This window comes from Fukomys damarensis, unplaced genomic scaffold (genome assembly GCF_012274545.1).
Source record: "Fukomys damarensis isolate Sample0158 unplaced genomic scaffold, DMR_v1.0_HiC HiC_scaffold_5, whole genome shotgun sequence".
In the NCBI taxonomy this organism is placed as follows: Eukaryota; Metazoa; Chordata; class Mammalia; order Rodentia; family Bathyergidae; genus Fukomys; species Fukomys damarensis.
In genome coordinates, this window is record NW_022900917.1 from 15439311 (window position 1) to 15452530 (window position 13220).

Consider the following 13220-nt stretch of genomic DNA (forward strand, 5'->3'; position numbering starts at 1 on the left):
CCTGGGATCCTGTCACATGGAGAATTGTTTTCTATCTTTTCACTTTCAGTCTCTGGGCTTCTTTTTGCACTAGGTGTGTTTCTTGTATACAACATATTATTGGATTTTGCTTCTTATTCCATTTTGCCAGTCTATTTCTCTTGATTGGTGAGTTGAGGCCATTGACATTGCTGGTTATAACTGATATGTACTGACTTATTATTGACATGTTATTGGCCTTTTGTTGACTCTTTTTACTTTTTCACCTTCTCCTTTTAATTTCTTGCCTTGCCTATTTGATTTGCTCTGTTGGGCCTCATGGTGTTGTTGCCTTCATTGTCTTTTTCTAGGATCTTGTTTAGAATTGCTTGTAGTGCTGGTTTGGTATTCATGTAGTTTCTCAGGTGTTCTTTGTCGTGGAAGTGTCTTATTTCCCCATCCATTTTGAAAGAGAGTTTTGCTGGATACATCAGTCTAGGTTGGAGGTTGTTCTCTTTTAGTACTTGAAATATCTCATTCCAGGCTCTCCTTGCCCCAAGGGTTTGTGTTGAAAAGTCTGCTGTGATTCTGATGGGCTTTCCTTTGTATGTGATTTGTTTCTTTTCTCTTACTGCTTGTAGTATTTTGTTCTTCTGTTGGGTTTCTGGGATCTTGATTATTATATGTCTAGGTGTAGATTTTTTTTGATTGTAGCTAGTTGGGGTCCTATATGCCTCAGTTATCTGAATGTCAAATTCTTCCCCTCTGTTTGGGAAGTTTTCTGTCATTAATTCTGCAAACAGCTTTTTTAAGTCATTTGTATTTTCTCCTGCTACTTCATGTATTCCTATCAGTCTTATGTTATTCTTCTTTGCATCATCTAGGAGTTGTTGGATCGATTTCTCATGATCTCTTACTGTTTTTAAGAGACCTCTCTTTTCATGGTCACTGACTGCAATCTTATCTTCTATATCTGAGAGCCTATCTTCGCATTCTTTTATTCTGTTGCGTACACTTTCAATAGAGTGTTTAATCTCCTGGATATCTGTTTGAATCTGTTTTATGGATTCCATTTCTTTCCTATGTTGGGCGTTTATTTTTTCCATTTCTTTCTTATGCTGGGCCTTCATGGCTTCTATCATGGTCCTGAGCTCATCTATTTTTCTGTCAGTTTCTGCTCTAGAGTCTCGAATCACGACTTCCATTTTGCTCCCTATCTCTATGGTTATCTGGGAAATTATTTCTGTTTTGAATTTTTCTAGAGCCTGATTGATCTGTTTTGTTACTTCCTGTGCTTTGAGTTCAGGGTATCCTGGTGGTTCACTATCGGCCTTTTCATCCTCATTTGCCCTACTGTTTGCCATTGGTGAACTGGAAGTCTGTCCTTGTGTCTTGCTTAAGTGTTTTCTCATTTTAATTTTTGTTGTTGGACTGTCCTTGGTTTAATCTCTGGATTATCACCCAAATCTTCCTGATATAGTTGCACCCTAGCTTCTGTGTCTCTAACGACCCACAGACATTCTCATCTTCATAACATCAGAGAAAACAGCTCATCAAATCAATGGCAATGCTTTAGCCCAACTGATACAATCAGCAACACATTAAGATCAAGCACAACTTGGACACTGACCACCTGTGGTAGTCACTAGTCTATCACTCTTAAATCATTTGAATTAAATTGAAATCAAGAAGCAGTCCAGAGCATGTCTGCAGTGAACAAACTTTTCAATATAGTGTATTTACCATTTAATGGCTCAGACAGAGAGAGGATGGAAGACCCCTGATTCAGTTAGCTGATTGCTGAACCCCATGATGCTGACTCACCTCGGGCTGCAAGGCCCAGATTGAGTTCCCAACCTTCTGAATGGTTGAACTCTGCAACGTTCTATTACAGGTTTCCCACGCCCTTTCTTTAAAGATGTTCAAAGTTGGGAACTCAGAAAAATACCCTTGATGACAGTCGGGAGCAGGTGTGGTTCTCCTTCCTGCGGTGGATTGGGGCCGGCCTACCCTCCCAGCGCTTGAGCGATGGCTGCTGGGTCGAGAGCAGGCGTGGTTCTCCTTCCCGTGGTGGATCTCCATGTATCTTTTATTGTCGATTAAAAGCAACCAAAAACTAAAGGCTGTGAGGTATTGCTGAAGTTAAAGTGATAATGATCAGAAATTTTACCTAAAATTTTATAATCATCAGGTTAGCTCAAATCTTAAGATTAAACAATATTCTCATTGCTAGTTCGGCATTAATTTTATATTCTTCTATAAAGTAATAAGTTGGCCTTATTTTAAAACTGAAGTTAAAGGATATATGTTTTTGAAGCTGGATGTGGTGGTACACGGCTGTAATCCCAGCACTTGGGTGTCTGAGGCAGGAGGATCGCTGCAAGTTTGAGACCAGCCTGGGCTACATATTGAGTTCCAGGTCAGTCTCAACTACACAGTGAGACCCTGTCTCAAAAAAAAAGAGAATATATGTGTTTGAAATTTCATAAAGAATTTGTAAGTTATAAAAACACGCAGGTGGGGCTAGGGATTTAGCTCAGTGGCACCATGCCTGCCTCACAAGCGCAAGGTCCTGAGTTCGATCCCTGTATTGCAAAAAGGAAAAAAAAAAATATGCAGATGAAAAATACAATTTAATGATCTTGGTTTTTGTTTTTTTAGGACATCTGTGATAACATCTTCTATAAATCAAACTTTTTCAAGAATTCTCTGAAGGAACCAAGTAGGCTCTTCGTACATCATGACTTAATCTGAATGCAAGAACAAGAAATAGGATTTATTTTTAAATATGATGAAGGGCTGTGTATAAACACTGACCCTGACTCAATTCTCATGAGCATTTTAGACATGAGTTTACATCGGCAAATGGGTTCAGATCGAGATCTTCACTCTTCTGCTTCATCTGTAAGCTTGCCTTCTGTTAAAAAAGCACCCAAAAAAAGAAGAATTTCAATAGGCTCTCTGTTTCGGAGGAAAAAGGATAACAAACGTAAATCAAGGGAGCTAAATGGCGGGGTGGATGGAATTGCAAGTATTGAAAGTATACATTCTGAAATGTGTACTGATAAGAACTCCATTTTCTCTACAAATACCTCTTCTGACAATGGATTGACTTCTATCAGCAAACAAATCGGAGACTTTATAGAGTGCCCTCTGTGCCTTTTGCGGCACTCTAAAGACAGATTTCCCGATATAATGACTTGTCATCATAGATCTTGTGTGGATTGCTTACGACAATACCTAAGGATAGAAATCTCTGAAAGTAGAGTTAATATCAGTTGCCCAGAATGTACTGAACGGTTTAATCCCCATGACATTCGCTTGATATTAAGTGATGATGTCTTGATGGAAAAATATGAAGAATTTATGCTTAGACGGTGGCTTGTTGCAGATCCTGATTGTAGGTGGTGTCCAGCTCCAGACTGTGGGTAAGAAAATACTGTTTGACTTTCTGTGGGGATTTAAAAAATTTGCTGGCTATTACTCAAAAGAACAGTCTTAATACATCAAATAATTCATTCTTATGAAATTATATTAGGCACAACATTAAGTGTTAAAGGCAAGAATCTTTTACGTTGTCTCTATGTTACATACTCACTTAAGAGCATTTTTGAAAGATGAGTAAAATAGTAGAGAATAGGCTTTAGCCATGTGCAAAACTGAATTTCTTGATCCACTTGGAGAATTTTTATTATTGAATAATAAATGAAATACTTGAGTTTGCGGTGAGAGGTTTATTTATGATCATCAATATATGACTTTTTTTGCCACAGAACGATACATTCATGTTGATACATGTAAACTTTTGTTAGTTTTAAGATTTGCTACCTGTAGGGGTTATATAATACTTCGCCTCAAGTTTTTAAATTACAAATACCATTTCCACAACATTTAAAATAATTTCATGTATGTATTTGATTATTATGTTAACAGTAGCCCCTGTTGACATAAATTTTTATTATGTTCAGTTGTTCAAACCAAGGAAAAAGTTATATACTCTTCAAGAATAGTAAGAGCCACCAACAGTTGAGCTTTAGCGTACTTACTGGTACACTGAGGTTTGAGAAAATCTAGAATTTCTAGATTATTTAGGTACAGTGTCTGGCAAGACTGGAATATAAAATTTATCAGATTCAAATTTCAGAACTCATTTAAATCAAACCCATTTTTAAAAGCTTGTTGAGTAGTGAATTTTCAGATTGCGTCTAACCTATGTGCCTATATTCATAAACTTATATACTTTTTATATTTAATACCTTTAAATAAGAAAAATCATATTTCTAACATGTGCAAGTTCGTTTTTCCAGATATTACTAGCACTTAACCATTCACCAAATATTCATGTGATATAAAGCATTAAAATTACCTAATTACTTAATACTTTATGAATTCTTCAGTTGTGTGTGGGACTCATACTCTTCAGTGTCATATTTGAATTAATCCTGTCCCATACTGTGAAGAACTTGTATTACAGCAAAAGATACTATCAATAAACTGCCCCAAGGTTAGTGGTGCCTCCAGGTGTAATGGTTCGGAGACCCATGAAGAATGAAATTCTAAAGAAAAAGGTGAGAAGAAAAATAGGAAGAATGAACATTAACTTTTAAGAACTTGAAGAAGAGACCGTGTCCTGTTAGAAAAACAACTTAGGATTGTATCACTCTAATCCTATGAACTGTTGCACAGTATTTTCACTGATGCAAGTCATTCTCCTGAAATTAATCTTAAGTTTGATAGTAAACTTTAGGTTACACGAAACTTTGTATGAGTTATTAAACAAATACTCCCATAGCAAAAACTAAGGAGAAAAGGGTAAAAGGGTATGGTTTTCCAACTGTCTTTCATAGAGCCCCAGGGTATGAGAGTTTCCTCTAATTTCCTCTCAACATGTAATAGCTTTTAAAAAATCTAAAAGTGATGGAACAAAGAAGAAGGAGGCTTCAGTTCCAGAACCTGTGGCCAAGAGAGACTGAGATGGTGATTCTAGGGGCACAAACTTTGGTTAATAAATAGAGATGTATTTTCTTTTGCTGGTTTGATTAATCCCATCAGAAAGGATAGTCAGCACTTAGCAATCCAGTAGAACATGCATGATAGGCCTGAAACAGCCTATAGTTTGTATCAGAACTTGATTTGAGGAAAAGCATGCCATTGTTATAAGGGTAAAGATCTATCTTTAATGTCATTGCTAGCTAAATTCTTAGGATACAGTAAGGTTCTTGTAGCTCTCAATGTCATTGCTAGCTAAATTCTTAGGATACATTAAGGTTCTTGTAGCTCTCATTTATTATTCCTTGTCTCCATTTCCTAAGCATTGTGTTTTGTTTTGTCTTTTACAGTGCTAAGGATCAAACCTGGGACGTTGCCCATGCTAGGCATGCTCTCTCTGATCAGGCTACACCCATTCCCCTATTTTAATTTTTTTTAATCATTCAGATATTTTATTTAAATATTTTAAAGATATTTTAAATTAAAAGTTTATTTATTATTTAAATCAGACATAGGGAATGTAGGTAAATGTCCAAATACGGATTTTGCAGTCATTCATAGAAATACACAGGCACAGTGCCATGAGCATTATGTGTATGTGCAGCGTTTAACCCATGTCACTTTACAACACACTGTAAAAGTTTTTTGTTGTTCTGCGATTGAGTCCAGACTCTCAAGTATACTAGGCAAGCGCTGTACCACTGAGCTAAATCCTCAGACCTCTTTATTTTTTATTTCTAGACAGGGGCTTGCTAAGTTGCCCAGACTGGCCTTGAATTTCTGGCTTCTCTCTCAGCCTCTGGAGTAGATAGGATTGCAGGTATGCACTACTATATCCAGCTGAATCTCACCCCCAGTTCTGTGGCAGATTTGAAATTATGAATTTTTTTCTTTTGCATTTGATATTTATCAGTATGACCATTTTCCATATCTGTCATTTTTATTTAAACATATTAATACACCTTGAGAAATAACTTTTCTTGCCTCAGAGTAGGCTCCCATATAATCTTTGTTTTTTACTTTCATTTTAAAATCACAATCTCTATTGGGACTGTCATATCGTTCTTAAGGTTTTATGTTAAGTGTGGTATTTTTACTCCTGTACCTTCATAAGCAATAATAAATTTTGCCCTAGGTGTAATATCCCACCCTAGCTGCTATCCCTGCTTCCTCGGTATCATCAGTACCATAATTTGTAAAATATACTATGACTGTGGAATTCTCCCAGGAAATAAAAGTCATGGTCAAATAAATTCATATACTAACTATGTGTTGCAGTTATACTAACTGAACATTAATATGTTAAAACTTCTTTAGGAAATTTTATAGTAAGTCAAACCAAAAAAGTCATTTTGCTTAGAGTTCCCTAACTTGACCATTTATTGAATCCTTTCTTAGTATGAATCATCTATTAACAATCCTGTAAGGGCCAAGATGTAGCTCAGTGGCACTTATTCCTGCCTGGCAAGCTCAAGGTCTTGAGTTCAGTCCCCAGCTGCAGGTGGGACCAACCCCACACAATCCTGTGAATGGAAGATGCTTCAGGAAAGACTGTCCTACTTCATTGCCTTCCTATCTCCTGATCTGTTCTCTCTTCCACTGCTAAGCAGGAAAGTTTAACAGGAGACCCCTTTTTTTTTTTTTTGGAGACAAGTCTCACTGTGCTACCTAGGCTGGCCTCCCTTCTGGCCTCAAGTAATCTTCCTGCCTCAGCTTCCCAAATAGCTGAGAATATGAGTATGGGCTACTGCATCCAATCCACACTTTGACCAAGGGGTCAGATGTTAAATCGGTATTCTTCCAAGGCCGAAGTCAAACATCACCATCATAGTATGATGAATTTCTGAGATATAAGAAAAAAATACAAATTTTTATTTTTAAAAATTAGCAATCAAATATCAAGTGTTTGGCATGATACAGGAATGGTAATTTCTGTACACTGTCAATTATTTGCTTCAGGTATTTTAAAATACTGTGTATGTTAACAATTCCATACAGGTATTCATTTTAGTATGCTGCATATTAAAAATTATACATAAGTATCATTTTAATAATACTTTTGCTCATAAGATATACAAGTAAGATTAAGTTTTATAGTAATTTATAGAAAAACACTTCAGGATAAAAGTTTGGGTAATGTTCTTGTTCATCTCTAAGGCATTTTCAATACGCTTAAGTTTCTAGACTGTAAGAAAATCATGGTAGAGAAATTTAAGAAGTTGTTTTGAAGTTTGATTGTTGAGAAGAACATGTTTTCGGTCCTCAGTTTTCTTGCTATACCCTTTAATGTTTTCATACTTGATATTATACTAGAGTTTGTAACTTAATTTTGTCATGAGATTTTGAAAGGGCAAAGTTCACATTCTGCTCTTAATTCTTGTAAATACATGAAGAATTCTCCAATAGAATGTTTTTCTTGACACATTTAAATCATTGAAATTAAGTTTTAGTGGTTCAGTTCTTAAGTTTTAATTTAGTTATGTGAATAGTAATATACTGAACAAACTTACACAAGGGTTAGAATTATATATAACCTAATTTCTATCATATTTTATAAATATTTATTTGCTCAAAAGAGTTGTATTCTTCCTAAATTTATCTAGTTACAGCACTTTTGAGTGTTCAACTGTAAATTTATTTTCCTTTTTAATTATTTGAATTAAATTTATAAATAAATTTGGCTTTCCCAATCATCATTAAAGATTACTGCATTTTATTTCAATTCAGTAAAATTTCACCACATGAAAGATTTCAGTTATGACTAGAGTGCCTACCAGTGTTTATTTTTAAATGAGTTCTCAGATATTAATATTCAAGTGGCATATATTATTGATATGGAAATTATAGTAAATTGTATGGTTACATGGTTATTAGTGAAGCCCTAGTACTGTATAAGGATACTAGCAAGGTTATTGAAATACTTATTTGTTTATGTGGCCTTCTGAAAGCCAAGGCCAAAGCTGATGATGATTAGGCCTAAGTCTAAGCTAAAGTTCAGTGTATCCCTTTTTATGTATGAGAAAACTTACTTGTGGAGACATTATATAATGTACATTAAAATTGCATAAGTAGTAAGTGGTAGAAATGGAATTTGAACCAGCTGGCCTAACTCTTGGGGCCTTGTAAATTATTACTGACTTCAAAAAAAAAGTTGGTTTGGCACTGTCCCCTGCATTTATACTGTCCCCTGCATTCTCTCAGTTCTTCTCTTTCCTCCCTCCTACTTCCAAAAAAGGTAAGTTAAAGATTTAGAGGAAAATGCCAGTTCTTTTTCACTGAAGTTGCTATTTTATATAAAGACTTTTCTTGTCATAGATTCTTTGACATCATAACTAATAGAAAATGAAGTGTAGTGTCTTTTTTCTGGGACTATAGTGAATAAGCATTCTGTTTTAAGGTTCAAGGAAATGAAGTTTTGTTAAATTACCCTGTGTTGATTTAAATTGTTTTTGAAGGCCAGGCGTGGTGGCACACGCCTATAATCCCAGCACTTGGGAGGCTGAGGCAGGAGGATCTGAGAGTTCAAGACCAGCCTGGGCTACATAGTGAGTGAGTTCTAGGTCAGTCTCAACTATATAGTGAGACCCTGTCTCAAAAAACCAAAAAACAAATAAATAAATAAATAAATTGCTTTTGATTCAGTACTGTTTAAACACACCTGTGATACAAAGTGGTAATTAGAGGATTTATCTATCAGAAATAAAATGGAATTAAAGATAGAAAGCTTAAATTTAAAGGTAAGGTACTTAAGGGAACACCAGTTCCAAAAATCGAGGAATTTCCTGCCTCTTAAAACCGTGCATAATTTTATAAATTATCTTGATATTTGATAAAATCTGTTAAAGTTATTACTTAAATTTTGTTGTCAGTGAAAGAGGAGCCCTGAAAACTCCTCTAACCTTCCAAACTATTAGAAATTTGTGGTACTTACAAATGTCTCTTGACCATAGGTAAGATTTTTTGTTGCTATCTTCAGAGAGAACTAGAAACCCTAGAAATTTGTTTTGTTTTGGTTTTTTTGTTTTGGTTTTTGTTTTTCTGTTTTTTGGGGGTTTTTTTGTTTGTTTGTTTTTTGAGATAGGGTCTCACTATGTAGTTGAGTCTGACCTGGAACTCACTATGTAGCCCTCACTGGTCTCGAACTCCCAGTGATCCTCCTGCCTCAGCCTCCTGAGTGCTGGGATTACAGGTGTGCACCACCACGCCCAGCTCCTAGAAATTTTTTAAGTGAACATTTCACTGAAATAATTCTAAGTTAACATGTAGTTAAAAGAAATAATACAGAGAAATTTGTGTACCCGATATCACAATGTAATTATCACTTATACAAGAGTATTGGCATAGATGTATACAATCTACTAATACTAGTAAAATTTCTCCAGTTTTACTTATACTTGTTTGTATAAGTACTTAGTTATAACAGAAGCCTATCTTTTGTAACTTTTTGAGGTGTACTTTTTCACTCAGCATAATTTCCCAGAGATTCATCCAAGTTGTTACCTGTGTCAATAATTGTTTGTTTTTTTTTTTTTTTTTTTTTTTTTTTGCTGAGTAGTCCATGGTGTGCATATGTATGCACCATAGTTTAACCATTTACTCTTTGAAGTATATCTGGACTCTTTCTTTTCTTTTTGTTTTTCTTTTTGCTATTAATAAAATGAACATTCTTGTAAAGAAGTTTTCATTTCTCTGAAAAAAGTTTTAGAATATGTGTTAGAGTTAGTCACAAATCTACTGTTTTTAGTCTCTTTTTTTATCTGAAGCAGAAGCATCTAAACTACTATCATTTCATTTGCTTGTGTTACTAGGGATTGAACAGAGGGCCTTCACCTGGACCTACATCCTCAGCCCTTTATTAATTTTTTGTTTTGAGACAAGGTCTTGGCTAAGTCACTAAGTTACCCAGGCTCAGCTTGAGTCTGGCCATCCTCCTGCCTCAGCTTCCTACAGTGCTAGGATTACAAGCACACACCACAGTGCCCAGCCCTAAAATTAGATTTTGAAATTCTAATTTTTGTGCTTTTTGGTAGGAAGAACATTGGCACCAAAGACCATTTTTTATCAGGCAGCTTAGAAAGAACAATGTGAGAATTTATGCATAAATTAAAATCACAAGACTTGTAAAAAGCACAGTATTCCATTGTCTGAGCGATAGAGCTGATTTGTTCTCATTTTTTAATAATTGTTTTCTAATTTTTCTGATTTTTAAATAACAAATAATTACTGGAAATCAGAAATATATAAAGTAGAAAATTTTAAATCCCAATGCCAGGAAACCATTGTTAAAGTTTTTGGTGTATTTCTTTCTAGTATTTTCTGTGTATATGCAATACTAATTTAACATGTTTTTTATAAAATTGGGATTAAGCAAAATGCAGCTTGATATCATCCCAAAAAATTAAATGTTGAAAGTTAAAAGTTAACTCTGTCAATGTTCTCAAGTCTTTTGAATCTTACATTTATTAAGTTTCTAAGTTGTATGGTATGTAGATTTTTGGTTTAATAAGTTGTTTCATTAAAAAAAAAAATCAGCTAAGGGCCGGGGATTTAGCTCAGTGGTTCTCCTGCCTGCCTCGCAAGCACAAGGACCCAGGTTCAATCCCCAGTACAAAAAAAAAAAAAAAATCAGCCAATTAGTCCACTTCTGTAATTCCAGTGTTCTGGGAGTCTGAGGTAGAAAGGTTGAAAATTCAAACCAGCCTTGGTAACTCAGCGAATTAATGAGACCCTGTCTCAAAAGAAACAAGGTGCCAGATGTGGTGGTACACAGCTATAATCCCAGCCCTCAGAAGGCTGAGGCAGGAGGATTGCTGGTGAGTTTAAGGGCCAGCCTAGGCTATGTAGTAAGTTCAAGGCCAGGTTGAATTGCATAGCAAGACCTTGTCTCAAGTTAATTAATTAATGCATACATACGTATGTACATACATACATTTAAAAACCGCCTGGCATGGTGGCGCACGCCTGTAATCCCAGCACTCCATAGGCTGAGGCAGGAGGATCACTGTGAGTTTGAGACCAGCCTGGGCTAAATAGTGAGTTCCAGGTTGGTCTCAACTGACTAGTGAGACCCTGTCTCAAAAAACAAAACAAAAAAAAACACAAACCAAGGCACTGGCTAAGTGTGAAGGCCTTGGTAACCTGGTACCACCATCACACACATACATATTGAGCTTTAAAAATGTTGTGTAAACTGTGTTTTCATTTGTGAACTGTTTTTTCTCTCATTTATATTTTGGTAAAATAGTGTCAGGGTTTATAACTGCTAATGCATAAGTAGAAAGTGTTTTTCAAGAGTAACATTTTAGGGACTTTTTTAAAACTTAATAACTTGTCACATTTTAAGTCATATTTTTTATTCTTTGAAGTTATGCTGTGATAGCATTTGGATGTGCCAGCTGTCCAAAACTAACTTGTGGGCGAGAAGGCTGTGGAACAGAGTTCTGCTATCACTGTAAGCAGATTTGGCACCCCAACCAGACCTGTGATGCTGCTCGACAGGAGAGAGCCCAGAGCTTACGTCTGAGAACTATTCGGTCTTCATCCATTAGTTATAGTCAGGAGTCTGGAGCAGCAGGTATTTATGTCTGATTTTTTTTTTTCTGATAAGATATTTAACACGTACAGGACACTTAGTTATTTTAATTTTTTAAAAAGTGTTCAGTTAGTGTTATCACCTGTTCTCTATGCTTTTTAGAAGTTATTTTATGTTTTTTAAATACATTTCTACATAGTGTTCTAGAAACACTCATTCTTTCCTTTGGAGAAAGTAGTAAGATTGAAAAGATTTGTATTATCTAAAAGAAAAAGAAAATAAAGGAAATGTTATGATTATTTATATAACAGTTGTTTATAAAAGCATCTTATGTAAAAGTTAGCAAATATTTCTTTTCTTTTCTTTTCATTTTTTTTCAGCTTTAATTGAGTTTATTGGTATGTTTTAGGGATACAGTACAGTTACATTCATTGTTGGGATCTTGTACCTCTACATAACAAGTCTTGGTTCTCATTTTTTCCCCTTGTCCCTGCCCTCCCTTCACCCCCTCCTCCCCTCCCCATTTACAAACACTTTATTTTCATCTTTTCATTATCTCACATTTTTTCTTTTCCCTTTTTACCCTTCCCCTACTCGTCCCACCTTCCCTACACCTTTAGCTCCTTTCTTCCCATTTCTCAATGTCAGTAATCTTATTAGGATCTTCTGTATTATTGCAGATTATTCACACCAGGGAAATTATTCGGTATTTACACATGTGTGCCTTATTTATTTCACTTAGGAGTATATCTTCAATATGTATCCATTTTCCAATGAATGAATCTATTTTCTCATTCTTTATGGCTGAGTAATATTCCATTTAGCTAGCAAATATTTCTAATAAAACATTACTTTTTAATATATCCCCTTACCTTTAAGTTATTTTCAATTGTTTAAATAACACAAAATTGAAATTTAAAACTGTATGGGGCCAGGGGTGTAGCTCAGCAGTGTAGCACCTGCCTGGCAAGCACAAGGCCATGAGTCCAATACCCAGTACAAATAAACAATCAAACTATGTATTATTGGAATCCTTTTTATTTAACTATTTTGAGAAATAACTTTTTTTGTTTTAGATATCTCATTCATTGCTCGGATCAAATAAAAGGATAACTTAATGAATTAAGAACTGAAAGGTTTCTTTAGCCAGGAACTTATATGAACAATGTGTATATCCTACATATTAAGAATTTAAAAATTCCAGCACTGAGGAGGCAGAGGCAGGAAGATTGCCATGAGTTGGAGGCCAGCCTGATACATAGTAAATTCAAGGCCAGCCTGAACTCTACACAGTGAGATCCCATCTCAAAATAAAAGGTGGGGGGCAGGGGATTTAGCTCAGTGGTTCCACCGCCTGCCTCACAAGCTCAAGCTTCTGAGTTCGATCCCCAGTACCAAAATAAATAAATAAATAAAAATTCAGAACATCTTAATATTCTTTAAACAGACATTCAAAAATTGATATTTTGGGCCGGGGATTTAGCTCAGCGGTTTGGTGGCCTGCCTTGCAAGCACAAGGACCCAAGTTCGATCCCCACTCAGTGGTTCCACCGCCTGCCTCACAAGCTCAAGCTTCTGAGTTCGATCCCCAGTACCAAAATAAATAAATAAATAAAAATTCAGAACATCTTAATATTCTTTAAACAGACATTCAAAAATTGATATTTTGGGCCGGGGATTTAGCTCAGCGGTTTGGTGGCCTGCCTTGCAAGCACAAGGACCCAAGTTCGATCCCCAGAGT

At 35.5% G+C, this 13220-nt stretch overlaps 1 protein-coding gene across 1 annotated transcript in view; it reads left to right on the plus strand.

Annotated features, from left to right (window-relative positions):
* Positions 1–2619: 2619 nt before the first annotated feature.
* The window catches only part of Rnf19a (ring finger protein 19A, RBR E3 ubiquitin protein ligase), a 27429-nt gene continuing 16828 nt past the window's right edge, over positions 2620–13220 (plus strand). The window contains exons 1-2 of the mRNA XM_010619547.3: positions 2620–3386; positions 11313–11521. Of these exons, the coding sequence (XP_010617849.1) occupies positions 2713–3386; positions 11313–11521 (883 nt within the window). The 5' untranslated portion in view covers positions 2620–2712. The remainder of the gene's footprint in view (positions 3387–11312; positions 11522–13220) is intronic.